The 22,529-nt window shown below is 42.3% G+C and overlaps 1 protein-coding gene across 1 annotated transcript in view; it reads right to left on the bottom strand.

The window, feature by feature from the left end:
• myo3a (myosin IIIA) overlaps nucleotides 1-21,723 on the bottom strand; it is a 137,979-nt gene extending 116,256 nt beyond the window's left edge. The window contains exons 1-2 of the mRNA XM_042332589.1: nucleotides 21,547-21,723; nucleotides 18,962-19,096 (exon numbers count right to left, since the gene is read on the bottom strand). Of these exons, the coding sequence (XP_042188523.1) occupies nucleotides 18,962-19,096; nucleotides 21,547-21,714 (303 nt within the window). The 5' untranslated portion in view covers nucleotides 21,715-21,723. The remainder of the gene's footprint in view (nucleotides 1-18,961; nucleotides 19,097-21,546) is intronic.
• Nucleotides 21,724-22,529: the final 806 nt, after the last annotated feature.

Below are 22,529 nucleotides of genomic sequence, written 5' to 3'. Positions count from 1 at the left end.
GGTGTTATTAAATAACATGTTCAAAGGGACACAATAGACATTGTTTTGCATCATTAACACCTCTTTAACCATCATCCCCTGTCCTCTCGCTCATTTTCTCCTTTGTCTTCCTTCCCCTGCCTCCCCCCTCTCTGTTAGCCCTTAAAAGCCTCTCCCTCCCAACATGCCCCAGTTCTGACGAAGGGTCGTGGACCCGAAACGTTGACTCACTTTCCTTTCTCCATAGATGCTGCCTGACCTGCTGAGTGTTCCCAGCGACTTCTGTTTTTTTTACCATAGACATTGTTGTTTTCCTGGTCCAGTGATGTATGGGGAGAGATGGTATTGTGAGGAGGGGAGGAAAGAAGAGGATAAAAAACATTTGATTAGCAACTAATCATACAACTCACCTTGTGTAACTTCCCTGTAGATCAGAAATCTTTTCTCTTTGGTTTTGACTTGAGCAGTTAATTTCTTGCTCTCAATCTCTGTTTATTGGTAGTGAATACAATACACATTTACATTTACACAGGACCTTTCACGTGGGATGTGGGTTATTATCCGGTTTAGTGATGTGCAGATCTGTAACCAGTAGAATTAAGTTGCCTGTATTTCGCTGTTCACAGAATGTGGAACTTGCTTAAAAAATTACACGAGCAAAATGTATCCCAAAAGGCTGTGGATGCTGGATTCATTCACATTTTCAAGACTGAGGTGGATAGGTTTTTGTTAAGTCAGGATATCAAGGGATTTGGGGCAGGGCAGGTAATTGGAGTTGAGGTACAGATTAACCATGATCTTATAGAATGGAACAGGCTTGAGCTGAATGGCCTACTCCTGTTCCTATGCTGTAGTATTTAACACTAGGCTGCTGTGTCGTAATAAAATGCTTTCAACCATCTGTGTCTATCATTGCATCCAAACTTGGAAATAAAAGAGGGGTTCAATGCACACGAGCCCTGACAGAGCAGAGCTGTAATGATTAATCACTGACGTGTTCCACAGACAGAAGCTATCAATTTTAACAGCTCGAGATTGTTTAAAGCTAGGTTTCAGCTTTCTGTGTACAGCTTATTAATAGATGTAATTGCCTCATGTAGATTTAGACACCGGTTACAAATGGTCTCCCAAGGCGCTGGACAGTCAGGGATCAGCACCCGAGCTGAAGGTTGGCATCAGGAGGGATGGAGGGTAGGGGTAGGAAGGTGACCAAAGGCACGGTCGAAGAGGAAGGTCTTGAGATGGGTCTTGAAGGAGGCAAGGGAGGATGCAAGGCAGAGAGACTGTGGGATGGAGTTCCAGAGGGTGTGGGCAGAGAGGCTGAAGGTCCACCTGCCAATGGTGGGGTAGGCAAGGCAATGAACGATCCTGAATGATCTGCAGCCTGTGGAGGGAGGAGTTGGGGAGGCTGACAACCAGGAAGTTTGCTTAGTTGAGCCCAGGTGTGATGAACATGTGGATGAGGGTCTCGACGGCCTGAGGTGAGAGTCAATGTCGGAGCCGGGCAATGTTGCGGAGTTGGGGAAAAGTGGAACGGGTCATGACATGGATATGGGGGATGAAGGACAGTTGAGGGTTGAACAGGATGCTGAGGTTCTGTATTGGCTCCGTGAGGTGTAGAGTGCATCCATGAAGGGCAATGCTGTCAGCACCACAGGTATGGAGGTGCTGGTGGGAGCCAAGCAGAAGGGCCTTGGTCTTGTTGACATTCAATTGGAAAAGTTAGTTCTCATCCAGGACAAGGAGGGTGTTTGAGTAGTTCAACAGCCGAATGGTGACGAAAGCCTGGACAAGAGTTTCGGGAGCTTGTGGAGTAAAGTATTGTCGGAGAAGGTCAATGTGGTGGAGGTGGAGGAAAGTGGTCATCGTTAGGGACTGGATGTGTGGGAGGAAGAATAACTGAGGATCGAACCTGACGCCTAAGTTGCACATGGATTCAGAGAGTTTTAAGGACAGATCGGGTAGATTGAGGAGGCCTGAACAGCAGGACAGAAGACATCAACCGGAGCCAAAGAGTATGGCTTCCTCCTGACGTGAAAGGCACTCTATAAATGAAATCTTGTTATTGCTGTTGTTCTGTCTTGTTGTCATTCAACTGCAAGAAATATGCGCTCATCTAGGCCTTGATGTCTGTCAGATGAGGCTGGGTGTTGTAGCTGGATGAGAAGAATTCGTGTTGAGTGTCATCTGCATATTTGTGGAAGTTAACCACATGTCTGCGGATGGCATCTCCGAGAGAGAGCGTATAGATGAGGAAGTGCAGGGGGCCAAGGATGGTGCCTTGGGATACCCTGCAGGTGCCAGGGTGGGGGCAAGAAGAAAAACCATTTGTGGAAATGCAGTGCTGGCAGTTTGTAAGGTAGGACTCAAGTCAAGCAACTGCGGTCCCATTGAGGCAGATGATGGAGGAGAGGAGGTAGAGGAGGATGGCATGATCGACTGTGGTAGGTTGTTTAAGGAGGGGGGTTGATGACAGCAATTTTGAAGGAGAGTGGGACTGATCCTGAAGAGAAGGACTGATTTATGGTGTCTACCAGCAGTGGGTAGATGAGGGGGAGTTGGATGATCAGCAGCTGGTTGGGGAGAGGGTTGTTGCTGCAGATGGTGGGTTTCATCAGGCTGATAGAGGGTGAGAGGGAGGAAGGAGAGGTGGGTGCAAAGGAATGTAGGATGGTGGCTGTGGTAGGAACTGAGGGGTGGGTGGGTGAAGGAGACGGAATGGAGGGGCTGGAAGGGGACATGGGGCAGATGGATGAGGCTGCCAGGTGGATGTTTTCTATTTTAGAGGTAAGGAAGTCCATGACCTCTTCACACTTGGCGTTTGATGTAATGATTGAGGATGCTTGAGGGGGTTCACGGAGGAGATGGTGGGTGGTGGAGAATAGGATTTTTGAGTTATTGTTGGCCTCCAGAATAATCTTTGAGTAATCTGCAGTTTTTGCTTGTGAGAGGGAGCTTGTGTGAAGGTGCTTGAGTTGGCGGTGAACCGTCAGGCTGAATTTCCGCCACCTGCGCTCGAGCAACAAGGTTTGTGCTTTTAGGGAGCGGAGATGGTTGTACCAGGGGGAACGAGTGAGTTTGGAGACGGTTCTGGATTTCAGGGGGACAAGGGAGTTGAAGGTGGAGGAGAGGCGATAGTGGAGCAGCTTGACGGCCGCTCAGGATTACTGCAGGTGGAAGGCCAGACGAAGAGGAGGTGTGAGGATGAGAGAGCATTTGTGAGGGTCTCGGGGGGAAGCCTTTTTCCATGGGCGGGAAATGATGGTCGAGGGCTTGATGCAGGGGAGAGGGATGCGAGAGGAGCAGTCTTGCGTAATGAGTGGTCGATGGGGCAGCCGGGATGGCTGCTCTGGGACAACCAACGACTTGTACTGCGATAAGTATGGCGGAGGATGCCCAGGCTGGAACAGAGGGAGGTAGTGGACGAGTCCACAAGAGAGAGAAGGCGAGGAGGGAGATAGGAGAGGAGAACAGAGATCGCGTAGTAAGGGGTGGGGTGGGACGGGGGATGGGGGCAGAGTTTGGGATATTTTGGGAGGGAGAGGTTCGGCTCAGGTCGGGGGCAACAGCCAGAACGTGCATGCCTGGATCTGTAGGGAGCGGTCAGTGGGACATGGTCAGCCCGCAGACATGGAGGAGGCTAGACAGAACAGAGGGGATGGAGAGGGGGTGATACTCATAACGTTATTTGTTGGGTTAGACGGGGTCCAGCCCAGCAAATAGTAAAGAGTTGGAGAGAGATGAGAGAGAGAGGGCGAGAAAGAGAGAGAGAGAGAGAATAAAAGGGTGAGAAGATAAAGCATAACGATAGAATGGTAGACAGTGTCGAAGGCAGCAGAGAGGTCGAGGAAGACAGGGAGGCAGAGAGAGACCTAGTCGCAGATGGACAGAATAATAATAATAATAATCCTTGCATTTGATATAGCGCTTTTCACGTCGGGAGGTCGTCCCAAAGCGCTTCACAGAACACACTGTAAAGTGAATTGACTGTATATTTGTGGACGAACGCGGCAGTCAATTGCGCACAGCAATGTCCCACAAACAGTCGCAGATTGAAAATGATCAATTTATTATTGTTTTTGGTTTTGGAGGGATTATTATTAGGCTCTGTGTGGAGTAAGGAAACTTGCCCAAGGTTTCGCCCTCTGCCTGGAATTGAACTCAGGTCTCTCGCTCGCAAAGCGAGTGCTCTAACCACTGAGCTACAGGACTCCATAAATGTCGTTATTGACTTTGACCAGAGCTGTGCGCAGCACGGAAACCCGACCGGAGGGGTTCATAGAGGGAATGGCGGGAGAGGAAAGAGTGACTCTGGGATGCAGTGACTCATTCCAGGGCCTTGAAGAGGAAAGGGAGGTTGGAGATGAGGCGATAGCTGGAGACTAGTGATGGGTCCAGGGAAGGTTTTTTGAGGATGGGGTGCGGGGAGGGTGGGGGGTGGGAGAGGGGTGGGAACAGTACCAGTGGATAAGGAGAGGTTGATGATGTTGGCTAAAGATCAACATGATCTGTGGTTCGTGCAGTGCTGGAAATTGTGTTGTACTGCTCTCGTTACCAACTCGCTTACACTTTCAGATACAAATAATTCAATACAAGAGGGCTTCATGGTTTCTAATTACAATGTGGCCAAGCACATAGAGTGTGAGCACCACACGAACCACAGATCATGCGGATCTTGCTGCCTCCTTCAGTAGACCATTTGTAACCTGTTCATCTCAAGACTTCTTAACAGTTTTATCGTGCCCCAGAAGGGCCAATTATTACCCACTTGCCTGGAGGTGGTAGCTTGGTAAAACTACTGCAAAACAATGATGAATGCTAGTACTGCATCTGAATTATTTGCAACTGCAAACCCCCAAAACAATGCTTCTGACTTTCAGGTCGTGCAAACGTAGCTTATAAATTGTCACAACACACACTTGTACAAAAATTGAGCAATTAAAGGGCAGAAACTCGATATTTGATGGACCCATCTGTTTGGAATAATTATTTGAATTACTATAACATGTTAAACGTATAAAGCAGGGTTATATAACAGAGATCTCCACTGTGTGAACAATTTAAACCAAGTATCAAGCAGCTCCATTTAAATCGAAAATATTTAGTTATTTTATGGACTTAAAAGGGTTTGGGTATTTGTTTTTACTTGGGATTTGTTAATGAGGAAACAAGAAGGATGCTATGCTGACTCTCAAAAGCCCTGTTCCGACACAATCTGCTTTCAGAGCTAAGTTTGAAAAGAGAAGGCAGTTTCTCTCTCGGTCCCACCACACCACTCCCCCATCTCTTGCCCCCCCCCCACCTTCTCTCTGTCCCCCACTCTCTCTGCCATATCTTCTCTCTCCCCCTCACTCTCTTTACCCCTCTCTCTTTTGCTCCCTCCCCTCTCTCTTTCTCCCTCTCAATCCCTCTACATTTATTGTTTTTGCATCACTGTGCCACATTCGGGAAAGTTATTGTTTACTGGTACTTGTCGGAATAAATGAGAATAATTTAGGAGAAATAAAGTGTTGTGTTTCATGAGATCGCTCTGACTGGACTCTATCTTCCACAAAATTGAGAAGTGAAGGATCATGAGTTTTAGAGTGCACCTGGAAGGAACGTGTAATTCACACGTAAAGAAAAGAGATAAAAGTAACGTGATAGAGGGAACTTGCACTTCACGGAGAAGGATTCACACGGAGGGGGCCCCTGGTACACTCCGTGTGGATTTACACACAGGGGTGAGAACCATCGCACTTGTGAAGTGCATTGAAACATCCTCCCAATGTGAAAGGCGATATACAAAATGTAAGGATTATTATTTACAAAGATTTACAAAGAATGTACAGCACTGAAACAGGACACTTGGCCTAACTAGGCAATGCCAATGTTTATACTTCACTTGGGTCTCCACCCATCCTTACTTCCTCTCATACTCTATTCCCCGCTCCCTCATCTGAAGGGCGAGCTTCCACATGAATGCATCTATACTATCTGACTCAACCAGTGCTTCAGGCAGCGATTTCCATAATCTCACTACTCTCTGTGTGAAGTAGTTCCTCCTAAGTTCTCTTTTAGATATTCTAGTTGTTATCTTATACCTTTGGCTCCTGGCAACGGACTCCCCAACAGTGGGAGCAGTATATTCTAACCTCATCAAACCCTTTTATAATTTTAAACACTTCCATTAGGTCCCCTCTAAAATGTCTTTTTTCGAGCAAAAAGGGCTAATCTATCCAGTCTCTCCTGATAGCAGTGACCAGCCAGATCTGGTGTTGTCCTCGTAAACCTACTCTGCGCTCTTTCCTTATTGTTATTATTGTAGGTTCCCATGTGACCTCTATACAGACATCCCTTTGCCCAAAGAGTAACTTTACTGACATTGAAAAGAGATTAAATCTGTTGGAAATGAACACAGAGATAACTGGCCTGACTTCTATTGACAGGAAAGTTTCTCATCTCAATAAATTATAATCTTTTGCAGGATAAGACAGTAGTTCAGAGTTGCTAGTTCTTGACAATTTAAAGTACATTATGTGTCTCTTCCTTCAAACTCGCAGTTTCTATAAGAAGTCATTTTTAAGATTAGCTGCTTCAAAACTGGCTTCAAAATACCTGAACATCAAATCTCACAAATAATATGTCTGGATGTCGTGGAACAGTTAGATGCTTCAGAAAGGATGTTTGTAACTTATAGGCAGGTGGAAATATTTCTTCACAATGTGTGGAGACACTTAATAATCCTTTAATTTGCTACAGCGCCTTTCAAGGCTGGAGACCTACTCAAAGCGCTTCACAGGACATACTGATAAGTTTAATGATTGTGTCTTTTGTAGGTGAATGCAGCAGCCAATTTGTGCCTAGCAACGTCCCACAAACAGCCATGAAGTGAAAGACTAATGGTATTTGGGGAAACTTGCTTCTCATTTTGAATAATGCCACGGGATATTTAACATCCACCTGAACAGGCAGATGGGACCTTATTTAACATCTCATCCAAAGGTCGGCAACTCTGACAATGCAATGTAATGCTGGCATTGGAGTGTCAGCCTGGATAATGTGAGTTGAAAGTCCCGACTTGGGGCTTTAACCCACAATCCTTCTGACTCAGAGGCAAGAGTGTTACCAACTGAGCCAGGCTGACACCTAATAGTTAAGAAGAGTAATTGCTCAGTAATTCATGGCTAAATAAGTTATTAATTCAGTTAATATATTTATAATAATAATCCTTGCATTTGCTATAGTGCCTTATCACGTCTTTGAGACGTCTCAAAACACTTCACAGAATATACTGTAAAATGAATTGACTGTGTATATTTTGAGGGGCAAAACCTGGCAGCCAATTGCACACAATAGTGTCCCACAAACAGTTGTGGATTGAATGACCAAATCATTATTTTTTTAAGGGATTATTACCCCCAGAAAAGTGATCCACCAATCGACTAACAACCTGGTTCCTACATGCGGCTCGGTAAACAGAGGCATGTGGAGTAAGGAAACTTGCATAATGTTTCGCCCTGCCCAGGAATCCAACACAGGCCCTCTCGCTTGCGAGGCGAGTGCTCTAACCGCTGAGCTGCAGAACTCCACAAACTCTTATTTTGTTGTTCCAACTCCCCAAAGTAGTTTGAACAACCAAATAATACTTTTAACAACCCTTAAAATGACGAATTTAGTGGTTACTCAGTTTAGCGGTATAATCAGAGCTATTTTTTAAATCAGGCTGATGCACTGAAACTTTCTGTCTGTGCTTCAGCTGCCAGTGAGACAGATCAGGACGATTGCTGATTTACACATAGAAGGAAAAGTGCAACACATTATCTCGGGATAAAAACTCAGTTAAAGGAAGTCACATCCATCAGAAGGGCTGACACAGAAATGCTGCCAGTGGACTGTGGTGATTTAAAGCATGCTGTGGACAAAATGTCAACTGTGATCCATCACAGGCGTCTAAAATAGTTTCTTTCATGAAATATGGTTCCCCACAATCTTGTTCCTTGAGGAAAGTACTAATATGGTCCAATAACCCTTTCAAATGGTTCTTTTCCAATTTTTCATTTGTCAAGTTTGCCTCGCACTCTTCCCAGGTCAAAAGAAACATTTTGGTCGTATTTTTCTGTGGTTTTAAAAGCTGACGTCCTTTAACGCTTGTTAAAGTGCCAGTGCTGCACATTTTCCACTTGTACGACTGATAGCAAATACTATATTAAACAATCTGAGGGCAAGTATAGCTCAGCTTAGAATGGGGAAACCTCCATTGTAGAGCCTCGTCTTCACTTTTAAAGCCCTTCACGGTCTTGCCCCACCCAGCCTCTGCGACCTGCTAAAACCTAACCAACTCACCTGTTCCCTTTGCTCGGCATGCACTGGCCTGCTTCACATCCCCAGCCTTGCTCACCCCACTGTTGGCAGTTAGGCCTTCAGCCTTTCTGCCCCCAAGCTCTGGGACTCCATCCCAGAGTCCCTTTTCCTCACCCCTTCCCTTGCATCCTTCAAGGTCCCTCTCAAGATCTTCCTCTTTGACCATGCCTTCGGTCATCATCCCACCTCCACCGCCATTGGCCCCCACCCCTACCAAATCCAACCCACAGTTCAGGTACAAACCCATGACTAAAATTGTGTTTGGTCGGTCAATATCTAACTCATGCGGAAAATTCATCACCAGACACAGTTCCACGTATGTATACCATCTGCACGTAGAAATTTCTCTGTTGCAGAGCAACGTGCACTCTCTCTCTGATCCCGCATACACCCTGCATACCAAATCTCCGAGAGTATCCGGCGCAGGTTGGCAAGAGCCAAGCTGGCCGATCTTTGCATTGATCAGCAGTACCCTGGAAATACTGCGGAATCACTTGGCTCAGGAACTAGACGATCAGACCACCATTTGATTCCGACATTTTGTTGCCAAGCACGTCATCTTAGAGCCAGTTCAGATCCAAGGAGACCCCACCTTCTCTCCCCCACTTTTGATAGATTAATAGAGGACATTTAATACAACATAACAATAAATGTTTGTCATGTGATGTGATATAATGTAATGATAGATTTCTGCAGTAAGTGCTTTGTTTAAACCGATTTATAAGTTCACTACTGGGTATTCATTAAAAAAACAGAAGTAAACAAACATGTATTATCCTCGATGTTATTAATGTTCCTGCAAAGTCAAATGGAGATATCAACAAAAGAGTAGATAGATTGAAACCATAAATGCATATGACAAATTAAAACTACCATATTTATAAAATATGACAGGGGTGACAATCTTCAATATATACATAGGACATTGTTAATAAATTAAGCTTCACTTGTCATGTATCTTTCTTTGATAAAATATTTACAATTACAGCATTCTAGGTTAGGGCTGGCAGAGGAATTAAAGAGGAAGTACACCCCCAAATGTCCTTCTGTGATGCTCTTTGATGTAATTGTTTTCTCAACAAAAAATGGGAGAGAAAGTGGGATCTCCTTGGAGCTGAGCTGGTTCCAAGGTGACATGATTAGTGAATGTCAGATTCAATTCAACCCTCTGTGGTCGGCTAGTTCCTGAGCCGAGTGTGTCTGCAGTACTCCAGGGGACTGCTGATCCCGCCAGACTAGCCAGTCTAGCTCATCAATGGGACTTGGAGGGGCAGACAGGATTGGGAGAAGAGTTTCTTCCCACTCAGCTCCTGTTAATCCTGCAAATCAAAGCCCGAATGGGTCGTGTGGTTCTGGTTGAACATGCAGAAGGAAGCTTGCCAGAAGATTGACACTTGGGTCCTGAATTTATAATCATAATAATCCTTGCATTTGATACTGCATCTTATCATGTTGTTGCGATGTTTCAAAGAAGAGTTAATGTAAAGTGTAGTGACTGTGTATTTTGTAGGGGAATGCGGCAGCCAATTTGAGCACAGCAATGTCCTACCAATAGCCTTGAATTGAATGATCAATTTTATCTAGGAGATTGTTAGCCACGACACTGGGAGAAATTCCATTCTCATTTTGAATAGTGCCATGGGATCTTTAACGTCCACCTATAAAAGCAGCCGGGACCTCGGTTTATCATCCGTTCCAAAGTACGGCACCTCCGATAATGCAGCATATCTCCAGCGTTGAAGTAGTGTCATCTTAGATCATAAATACACATCAGCAGCACATTGGGGATGTTATTTTTTAAAAATAAAGCAATAAGAATAAAAGAGACCATTCAGCCTTTCAGTCTCTCTATAGATTACAGCAATGTGCCCAATATTAACCTGTATCCAACCGACTAAATTGCCTGAGGGAAGCTATGAATGAAACCTCAGTAAAATCTCTGAGAAGTTAAAGCTCAGCGGAAATTCTCCCTGACTTCTGAAGTTAATCAAGCAAAACCCTAGGGTTTTAATCCAGCTTTACAACGCACACTGTCCAACTCTGACCCATTCCATTTCACAGATGACTCATCCGTGCTTCCAGGACTCATCTTGTGCAGTGGAGAATGTGATTGTCTCTAGCTCTCCTTTCTATAACATTTAATCGGTTCACAACTTGATAGTTATTCTCCTATTTTCTGAAAAGCGGGTTAATTAACACCGTATAAAACTGCTTCTTCCGGCATGTCTATTCCGCCTGTCCGTTACTTCATGAGGAGAAAAAGAAGAAAAAGCTATCAAACTACAGGAAGAAAGAGTGGACGTGTGATGTGATAACTATGCCCAGTGATATTTATCAAAGCACTGGGTGAAATTTGTAACATTTATAATACATAATAATAAATAATCCTTGCATTTGATATAAGCGCTTTTTCACGTCTTCAAGATGTCTCAAAGCGCTTCACAGAATATACTGTAAAGTGAATTGACTGTGTATTTGTGGGCGAAATTTTAGCCGATAATTATTCTCTCAGCTCTAACTGCTTCTGCAGCTCTTTGGGACACTGGTTTGGACCATTGAAGCTTTACAAACCATTTTAGAAGCCTGCTAAAATGTAGCCCTTTGATCGTTTCTTTGGTCAACAAATCTCTTATTTTCCCACTGAGTGATCACCATTAAATTTGTGAAGCATCCGGAGATGTTCTTTAACGCGAAGGCTACCATATAAATGCACAGTGCGGTAATTTTGTTCTTGGAAAGACAAAAGTATAAGATTTGCTGTGCAAATTGGCGGTCCGTTCGCCTACAAATACAGTCACTACACTAAATTCCTGTGAAGTGCTTTGAGATGTTTCGATGACAAGATAAACCAAAGACATCAAAATTATTAGAAATAGAAAGAAAAACATTTATTTTTAATCCAGATAATAAGTCAAAGAGAGGAGAACGGATTAACAGAACAAATAGAGTATATACAGCACTATATTTGTAAATGTCAAGCTCTGGAGACACAAAGTCTCGGAGATAGATGTGGCAGATACTTTTCAACAGCAATGTGTGAGGACTCACTGTCATAAACAAGTGGGAGGGGGAGAATCAATGCTCGCAAACACTTGCTGTAAGACAGGAGGTTCAATAATTAATTGGCCAAGATATTGGTTTGGAAAATATTTATCAATCTATGAGAAGGTTAATGAATATTGATGACTTCTTAGTATAGTGTTTACTGGGAATTGAACTGACCAGATTTAGTGACCATTCTGTGAGAAGCTTGCCAACTAGTGTAAATTGACTTGAAAAACAGGTTATTTACACTTCAGTTTAAACGTCCAGTTCGATAAAGCTGTTTCATTCTTGATTATAGATTGAAATGACTTGAAGGTCCTCAACTCACCTATAAATCTCTTCCTGACTCGCCGACCACCAGTGGAAACAATTTCTCTCTATTGACTCTATCAAAACCCCTCATTATTTTAAAGACCTCTATCACGTCACCCCCTCAGCCTTTTATTGTTGCAGGGGAAAAAGTCCCTCCAGTCTCCGCTCAGGCCACAATCTATTGCTCTTTAAATCCCACCTGAAAGCTTTCCTATTCAACTGTGTTTATGGCCACCATCCTCTACCCCCACCCTTGCCCAGCATCTAACCGAGTCTTTGTAAAGCATTTCATTATATTACCCCACGTGAAGGACGCTATATAAATGCAAGTTGTGTTGTTGTTAAATATTATTGAATATTAAGACAATTCTCCATATTAACCCCTATTAAGATACTGTACTAACATTTGACTCCATTCACGCTGCTTTAGTTCTTTCTCTAAATTAAATGGTGCCACACATCTGCAGGAACATGCACGGCCCAGCTGAGATTATTTCCTCTATCCCACCCTCATGATGAATATGTATCAGCTATAGAAATAAACGGTTTGTCATTTTCCCTGGAGGCTTTTAAACAAACTGCGCTATTTGTTGGTTGTCGCACAACCAACTGCTGTGCTGAAGTATTTCACAGCTACTTTGGATATGGATTCCTGGAACAGCAACATCTAGTGTATGTACAGCCTGATCTGTAATAATAATCATAGTAATCCTTGCATTTGATAAAGTGCCTTATCACATTGTTCAAACATTTCAAAGCAATTCACAGCATTTACTAGACATTGCTTTTCTAGATGAATTTGGTGGCAAATTTGCACACAGTAATGTCCCACAAACCACCGTGAAGTGAATGACCAATTTTATTTAGAGGATTATTGCCCACGACACAGGGAGAAACTCCCTTTTCTTTTGGAATGGTGCCACAGGATCTTTAAAGTCCATCTAAACACACATATGGTCCCTTGGTTTAACATCTCACCCAAAGGATGGTATTTCCAAGATTGCAGCACCTCCCAGGCCTGCAATGGAGTGTCAACCGAAACTATGTGTGTTCAAAGCCCCGATTTGGGGCTTGAACCCACAATCTTCTCACTCAGAGGCGTAAGTGCTATCAACTGAGCCAAGTTGATACACAAATGCAGAGAGTAGTAGGTTTCATCCAATTGTTTATTTGTTTCCCTTACAAATACAAAGTCACTACACTATACATAAAACTTTGTGAAGCACTTTAAGGCATTCTCAACATTTTACTCCTTGTATCAAAAGTGAGGATTATTATGTTTGATTTTATTATTGGCATCTTCTTAGTTTTGTAGTAATTAATCCTGATTTTATACTTCCAAAATAGCTGTTCTTAACAGTGCAAAAAAAAACTGCAGGAAATAATCTCTACAGTTGATGATCTCAATGAATAAGAAATGGATTTCTGTAAACTTCACTTCATGCATTACAAATAAGCTTCTCAACAACAGTTACAAACGTTGTGAGTCAGCTGTGAGTCTGCCGTGCTGTGATAAACACGGATTAACAGTTTTCCCTTTTCCAATTTAAACTATAAACAGTGCACAGGAGCTGGAGGAAATAAAGGACTTTCCTTAACATTCATGAGTGCAGTATCATATGACCTGAGTCTCAGCCAAAGCCCTGCACTGTAGTGTCTAAACCCAGCCCCCAGCCTTGTGTCATAGAGCATTGCTTTAAAGATAGCCACTGGCTGAGTGATATGAAATTTTACAGATCAAGGTTTCTGACTGAATTAGCAGCAGTCTACAATGCTAGACACTGTCTCAATTTAAATTTCATGGACAATGAACCAAGTTACTCATTCTAATCCTTTAAGATATACATTTCTAATTCTGGAGATAGCCGATCACTGGAACAAAATTCCAGATGTCAAAACGGATGATTTATAATCCAAATCCGGCAGACATCAGTCAAGTAAAATCTCCTAGTTTGGGAGAACTAGAGTGAAAGGCTGGCTAGATCGGAATTGTACTCCCTGGAGCTGAGGAAGTTGAGTGGTTATTTGATTGAAACGTTTAGAATTATGAAAACGCTCGGTAAAATAGTGAACGACTTCTCCTCTCGGTGGGTCCATCAGTTACAAGAGGACATAGCCTGAAAACTATGGCAAAACAGGATAGCAACCTAGGAAAACAGGAGCAGGAGGAGACCATTCAGCCCGTCGAGTCTGTTCCACTAGTTTAACAGATTTTTTGATCTCAATGATGCCTTTTGCCACACCCTTTGATACCTCTATTCCTGAGACGATAACCTGCTGGACTGAACTCAAGGTCTCCACAGTCACAGACTAAATCAACTAAAAAACACAACAGTACTGAGTTCTGGTTTCATTAAAGTAACAAAATACATTTTTTGTATTTTTTTCAGAAAAACAACTTTGGGAATTAATAGGTAAAAATGAGATTTCCAGCAAAACTAATAATTAAATTTCCTGGATTCTTGGTCCAATAACAACAACAATAAAATTACATTCATAGAGCGTCTTTCATGTCGGGAGGACGCTGGACAGTCAGGGGTCAGGTCTGTGCCTGAACTCTGCTCAATTTCATGTTTTATGTGGTTCTGTGCATTGGTGCATTAATATGTTGATGTTACAGAGAGGTAGGTTGCACGAGCAATAATAATCCTTGCATTTGATCCAGTGCCTTATCACATCTTCTAGACGTTTCAAAACGCTTCACAGATTAAACTGTAAAATGAATTGACTGTATGTTTTATGGGCGAAATGCGGTAGCCAATTGCGCACAGCTGTGTGCCACAAACAGTCATGGATTAAGTGACCAAATAATTATTGTTTTTTTAAGGGAAAGGGATCCGCCAATCGACTAACAACCGGGTCCCTACTTACTGCTGGGTAAACGGAGGCTTGTGAAGTAAGGAAACTTGCCCAATGTTCCGCGCTGCTGGGAATTGAACCCAGGTCCTCTCGCTTGCAAGTCAAGTACTCTAACCATCAAGGTACAGTACTCCACATTGTAGATGGACTCCATTCCTCTGATCACTGCTGAGAGTTTGTGAACTTCAACTTTAAGGCAAAATTGCCTCACGAGCTAAGATGAAGTGGATTGTGGGCATTAGGTCACTGCACGCCATCAATTATCAGGAATATTGTGTGAAGTGGGGAAGGTAGAAAATAATATCAGAAGAAATTAGAAGTAACTGCCTCACGCAGAGAGTTGTGAGATTGTGGAACTCACTACCCAAAGTGGTAGTTGAATCAAATAGTATAGATGCATTTCAGAGGAAACATGAGGGAAAGGGGAATGTAAGGGTATGGGAGGGATTACGGAGTGGGTGGAGACTCATGTGACCTGTTTCTGTGCATACATTCCTTGTAAATCTTTTAAATGGGTTTTGTTAATAAAAGATGATATCGGGGCTCAACATCTAAATATTGGATTGTGACCAGCTAGGGCGTACCATTTATTCCCTGTAATTACCTGAAATTGATTGGAAAACGATTGGGGGGAGAATATTATATTTAGTGCAATATTATATTGAGCACTTTCGCCTGTAAGTCAAATGGTTAGGTGTTCAAGCCCCATGTTGGAAATTTAAACTCACAGTCTGGGTTTACACTCCAATACTGCGTTGTTGGATGTACTGTCCTTTAAATGAGATGTTGAATTGAGGCCCTCCACTCCTCTGCACACCCCCTACCTCTCTGACCTCCTCTCTCCTCAAAACAGTGCCCGTTGCCTTCATTCCTCCGGGTCTGGCCTCCTCCTTGTTCCCCGAGTTCTCCGCTCCACCCTCGGCGGCCGTGTCTTCAGACACTATGCCCCGAGGCTCTGGAACTGCCTTCCTCACTCCCTTTGCCTCGCTCCCTCTCTTCCTATTTTCAGGTCTCTGCTGAAGACCTTTCTTTTCGACTGCGCCTTTGGTCACCTTCCTCCCCCTCCCCCCGGCTCGGTCCCGGGATCCGTTACTGGGAAGCGCTCTGAGAAGCCGTCCAGTGTGGAGGGCGCTATATAAATCCAAGTTGTTGTTATTGTTGTTGTTGTCCCGTCTATCTGTTTCCATGGATGGTAAAGATCTCAAAGCCCTTCATAGGATTTTACTGTAAAGTATAGTGATTGTGTATTTTGTAGCCTTTGAGTTAGCCAATTTGTGTACAGCAATCTCCTACGAATAGCCATGGAGTGAGTGATTGATTTTATTTGGGGGGTTATTGGCTCGGACACTGGGAGAAACTCTCTTCTCTTTTTGAACAGTGCCATGGGATCGTTAACATCCACCTGAACAGGCAGACAGGCCCTTAGTTTTAGCATTTCATCTGAAGGATGACAGCTCCAACAATACACCACATCCCTAAGGCTGCATTGAAGTGACAGCCTGGACTATACAAATGCAAGCAAATTGAAATGCCTGTGAGCAAGTCATCGTTGGATGCTGTGCAGAAGTAAAACCTCTGCTCATCATTTCAGTTTCCTGCAAAAAGGCTGCTATTTTCAAAAAATAGTCCTCAAGAATGTCAAGCGGTTATCTCAAAAAAGGAGAAAGATGTTTATAAACATTGGATGCTTGAGCTTTCATCATTTTATAAATTACATCTCAACAAAGAAGTGCTTGGACAAGTGCTAAAAGTTGCTTTTCTTAAATAGAAAATATTTCTTTGAAAACACACAAAAGAATTTGTTATTTAACCCTTACTGTGAACACCAGTTAAGTCACAATGTCAATTATGGAGAGATTGTAGAGATGCTGCAAAAGCTTTGCTTCACAAAGAAATAGGTGAGTCACTCTCTTTGTGCCTCCAAACTCTGTCTGAGAGCAATTTGCTAATGACTCATGACTATTTTAGGGTTATTATGTATTGGAGCTTTTAATAACAATGCTTCATAATGGAGTCCTACAGCTTAGTAGTTAAAGCACTCTCCTCGCAAGCGAGAGAACTGGGTCTGATTCCTGGCAGGGCGAAATGTTGGGGAAGTTTCCTTATTCCACACACCTTTGTTTACCTAGCAGTAAGTAGGAACCCGGTTGTTAGTTGATTGGCGGATCACTTTTCCGGGGATAATAATTCCTTCCAAAAAAAAGTAATAAATTGGTCACTCAATCCACGACTGTTTGCAGGACACTGCTGTGTGCAATTGGCTGCCACATTTCGACCACAAAATATACACTCAATTCACTATACAGTACATTCTGTGAAACTCTGTGAGATGTCTCGAAGACATGATAAGGCGCTATATCAAATGCAAGGATAATATTATTATTAAGCTTTTGAAAGAAATACTTTCATAATTAACTAAGGCAAATCACAAAGAGAAATTGATAAGATAATTAGAGAATGAAGAGTTGCAGAAAGATCTGCTGCTGAAAACGTATAATTATATTATTATGACTTATAAAGGTATCAGTTGGGCAGATATGGTTAAACAAGGAACAAAAGAGAAGCAGGTCGGTGGGTTTAATGGTACCAGTTTCCACTGTTTCCTTTTCTATTCTACAATTTCTGACATATTAATTATCTACTTCTGGCGAAACACTCAAGGAGTAATTTGCAGTGATGTAACATTTTGCTGTCTGACATGGAAACCAAGCCTCCGGGATTACAATAATCACTAAAACGGGATGTTCATTATTAACAAGCAAACATCACCTTTGATAAACCACCCACCCATCCGCCGGTGCATTTATATTTCTGAAGCTTTCTTGTTTCCAAGCAGAACATTTATAGCCACTGACTCAAAACTGTTATGGTCTAAAGATCGCACCTGAAGACTTTCCTCTTCAACTGTGTTTACGGTCACCTCCCCTTTCTCCCTTGCTCAGTGTCAAGCTATGCCATTGTTCAGTGCTCCGAGATGGTACCCCACATGAAGGACATTATATAAATGCAAGTTGTTGTTGTGAAACAACCACAAGGAATGTTTTCTTCCACTCAGAATGCTGGTGCAACACCACATTTACATCCTGCTGTATGCCACATGTGATATTGTTCATAATAAGAATAACAATTTACATCAAATGCAAGGATTATTATTAATAATAATAATGCTTCCAACCTGCAGGTAAAACTCTCTGGAATTAAGGAACCAGGATGCGTTCCTCCGGGGAGAGAGTTTGCATTCCTTTCCAGACCTGGAAATTTATATATGTAGAATGGCACACATATGTTAAAAACAATAATGATGATCATATTAATAATTCTTGCATTTGATTTTATATTTATAAACAAAGTGGTGAAAAGAATTCTGCTTTTATATTTTAATAATTTATTCACCGTTTGTAAGTATCTGTATTGATTCTATGACTTATTTCCACCGAAGCTGTCCTATTCAATAAAATATATCATCCCACATACACTTGCCCCTGTGTCTTGACTCTGTTGCGATCCAAATTCAAGCCAGTCCAATGGCCAGATCTCAACATTGTGGAATTTCTTATCCCCGTAATTTTCTCATCCACTTACACAAGATCACCAGAGGGCCTCCAAGCCGGGGGAGGTGCTTATAGTCACCTCCCCCTTCCCCCCGGCTAGGAGTCAGGCTCCCTCACAGTTAATCGCTCTAAGATGCTACCCTGGGTGGAGTGCGCTATATAAATGCTAGTTGTTGTTGTTGTTCAGATGAAGAAGGCCCTTCAGCCTATTTCATTTAACCACAATACTCACCCTATTGTCTTCCGATCACAACATCAAGTTATAATGAGCCCAGGGTCCTGGGTTTCCTAGTAACCTGTGCCAGTCATTAATTACCTTCTGGGTAAAGAAATACTTCCTGGTATTTGTCCTGAAATTGCCCTTTGCAAAACTAAACCCATTTCCTCTCATTCTACTGTCTTGGTGCATCTGACAGTATTGTTCTAGATTTCCTTTTTCAATCCATTTAAAATGTTATATACCTATTTATTCCCTTCTCTGATTCCATAGGTCCCCTCAACTTGTTGCCATCTGAAAATGTAAATACATTACACTGGGTCTGTGAATCCACATCATTAATATATACAAGGAACAGGAAAACTTGAAACTCCTGTACTGATTGTCAAAAGTTAACTTTTCTGATTTAGATTTCAGACCTATTTTGGCAGATCAATATTCGGAAAACATTGTTAATCAAAAAAAGTGTTCAAACCCAGAAAGGAACAAACCGGAGAGGGATGCCACCTGCTCATATTCCTTAAATAGGATAGAGAACACTTCAAGGAACACAACAAATTTTCCCCCAATTTTTCCTGAATATCTTCCTTATCATTGCACAAACTGGTGGGTTGCAAAAGTAGGAGCTTTGCAGATATAATAAATAATACTCTACCTCCAGCACAAGCCAGAGCTGATCTCCGTTCTTTACATCCTTCTTGAAGTACATTCCGTAGAACTTGACAACATTCTCATGATCCGATAGAGCCTGGAGGATGTTGTATTCAGCCTCAATTTCTTCATCAATATCCTAACACCAAGGGAAAAGAGAAACAATACAATGGGTGTAAGATTCTCAGCGGCAGCTCTGGCAAGTATTACAGCACCTTAGATGGGATGAACTTTGCACAACTTCACCCAATGTTCAATCAAACAAATCAAACAGTTGAGACTCTTTGTGCCTTGTACCCCGAGCTCCCAGTCGAGCACGCGTCACTTTTGTTTTTGGTCAGCTGGGTGTCTGACACATGGGAATCCTTCACCATACTTAAGAGTATCCAGACCGAGAGTTCCACATATATATGCCACCTACATATATAAATTCCCAGGTCTGCAATGGAGTGCACATTCTCTCCCCAGAGGGACTCATCCTTGTTCCTTAATTCTGGAGAGTGTTAGCTGCAGGTTGGCAAGAGCCAAGGTTTGGAGACCCTGAGTGTGCACTGGGGGTTAACAGCTGGAGTTTAAGCCACTTAAAATTGCCTAGTTTCCCATTGAGAGGGGTTTGCCAGCTAGGATCGCGCTATCCGTTAGGGTTTTTGGCTTGAAAGAATTCCCTAACGATAGGTTTATTTATCGAAAACAATTACGGAAAGTTTAAAATATCGAAAGTAGTGGATGTCTGTGGTATTTGTGGGGCTGTGTTTATTCCCACTTTTCATGGCAGGCGTTTGATTTCACGGGTGCTAGGAGCTCTCTGGTATCTCACACAATGAACATGCTTCACTTGAGAGTTTTTACAGTAAGTGTTCGCAGGCTATTTTCCATTAGGTTGCATCAGCTTAATCCTCTCTTCAACCAAACAATTACACTCACTTTTCTCCAGGAAACAATGTTAGGAGTGAATGATTCCCCCTCTTCCCCAACCTAGTGATAATAAGGTCAGTCATAGCACCGTCACTGTTGTTATGATTGAGATTTGCTAACCCAGCACAGACCAGAGGGAATTCTAGGTCTATGTAGCTCATTATCACATTAAGCAGTGCTTCTGTAGTACATGAATAATGAAATAGGTGAAAGGCGCTATACAAATGTAGTATTGTATTGTAATACAAATTTACATTTTGAAGTACCTTTCACGTTAGGAGGACATCCCAATGTGCTGGGTAGTCCAGGATTTGCATCAGAGCTGAGGGTCAGGGCTGAGGGGATGGGGATAATGTTGATTCAGTTTTGCTGTTTAACTTTTAATCCGATACATGGATGTGAGAGACTCGGTGTATTGGGTCAAAGTTGGCAGATCTAATGGAATTAGCACCAGACCAAACTTACCAGTTCAGACCCTTATCTAATGTTGCGTCTTGGCACAGTTTCCTTTTATACCCTTTGTGGCTTTGCTGCACCGCTCAATAAAACCGAAGTCAATTATATTCATCGACTACAAACCGGCTGATTCAAAAGCACAAAGTGTGTCTGTCATGCAGGCCGTTTACACGCATGTACACTGCGCTGGGGAAAAGTAGATAGCGACCGCTTAAATCAGCTCAACTAGAATATGACCTACTTTTGACAGTCAGCTCAGTTCAAAAGGGCCATTGTGATATTGCAGCAATTGTTTTTTTGTCAGATCCTAATATTTAAAGTAAAGTTAAAATACTGTATTGTTACTGTATTTCATCACTAACATAAGCATTGAATACAAAATATCACTTCAATATTGTCATATCGATTTTTATGCCGTAAAATGCATGGCAACATTAGTGGTGAAATGTCTAAAGTTTCCATTGTTTGTGATATAACGCTTTCTTTGTAATAGACTGAAAGAGTCACAGCAGCCGTCAGCATTAATGAAAGCCACAGCATCAATAGCCTCTCTGCATAAACTTATCTCGGTTGAAACATGATGCAACAGGAGTTGCAAAGATGGATGGGACCTAAATATAGCTTCAAGAAGAAAACAAGTTTTCTACCCGATATTATTCAACTGGTTGCTCAGAAGATAAGCATAATAAGAAGAACTAATGATTCCATTAGTGCCTTGTGGAGGACATCTCAAAGCACTTCACAGGATAATAATGTAAGGGGCAGTGACTGCATTTGTAGGGAAATGAGGCAGCCGATTGGCACACAGCAATATCCCACAAACACCCATGACATGAGTGACCAATTTTATCTGGGAGATTCTTGGCATCAGGAGAGAGAAACTCCCTTCCCTTTTCAAACAGTGCCATGACTGCTACATATACTTTGAGTAGATTCATTTCATTCATCAACAAAACAATAATAAATTGGTCATTTTCAATCCACGACTGTTTGTGGGACACTGCTGTGCGCAATTGGCTACCGCGTTCGCCCACAAATATACAGTCAATTCACTTTACAGTATATTCTGTGAAGCGCTTTGGGACGTCTAGAAGACGTGAAAAGCGCTATATCAAATGCAAGGATTATTATTATTATTATTATTTGTGCATTTGGAGGTTTCAAGTAAAATATAAAAATGCCAGAATGGGGTGCAATCCAAAAGCCAATATCACTCACATAGATTGGGTCAAGAACTTTAACTGCAGCTTTGCTTTCATTTTTCTTGTTGATTACTTTGAAGACTTTGCCATACGTGCCTTTCCCAATAGTTTCAATAATTTCCCAAGTGTCCGAGGGGTCAGGGAAGCTGTCAAAGATGATCTTTTTTCCAGATAGTGGGAACATCCCTAACAGTGATCTCCTGGAAAACAGAGAAAAAACATCAAAAGAAACAAGAATTTAAAGTTCACAAATTTCGCTCCATGTTCTTATTAGAAAGTTATTGAAAAGACACCAAGGCAGTAACAACAACAACAACAAATTATATTTGTGTAGCGCCTTTCACGTCAGGGGGACTTGATGGAGAGGGGGCGGGGATAAGCTATAAAAAAAGATAAGAGAAACCTAAGCTTTACAATCTGACAGGGAGAATCTCTTTGAAATATATAAAACAGTTAATGGTATAGATAAGGTAAATCCAGACGATTAATTAAATGCAAGGATTATTATTACATTAAAATAAGGAAAGATAAACTGGAGGACGCATATGACAAGTAATAAAATGTACATTTAGAATAGGTATCAGGAAAACTACAGAATAGTCCAGAATAATGAAACCAGAGGACACGACCTGCGATTGAAGGGGGATAAATTCAGAAGAAATCTGAGGACGAGAAAACGTACCTCTTTGACTACCCTTTTAATCATCTTCCCCCTCATTCTCACCAACACCCCCCCACCCCCCCCCAACCCCACTCGCAAATGTGCAGGCAAATGCAGCAGTCAAGTTGAGTACAATATCTCACAAACGAACATCGAAGGATTGTCGTCCAGAACTTGAAACTTTTAAGTTTGAAGTCTGTTTTATGTAGTTCTTAAAAGAACGTACAGAACACCAGCTTCAGAATTAAAGGCTATTTAAGAACTTGCCAAATTCTGAGCGCTCTGAAATGCATTGTTAAAAGAGAGAATCTACCAGCCACCCAAACAAATTCTCCACT

Source organism: Callorhinchus milii, unplaced genomic scaffold (assembly GCF_018977255.1).
Source record: "Callorhinchus milii isolate IMCB2004 unplaced genomic scaffold, IMCB_Cmil_1.0 Scaffold2, whole genome shotgun sequence".
NCBI classification, from domain to species: Eukaryota; Metazoa; Chordata; class Chondrichthyes; order Chimaeriformes; family Callorhinchidae; genus Callorhinchus; species Callorhinchus milii.
This window is presented reverse-complemented; position numbering and strand designations above follow the sequence as displayed.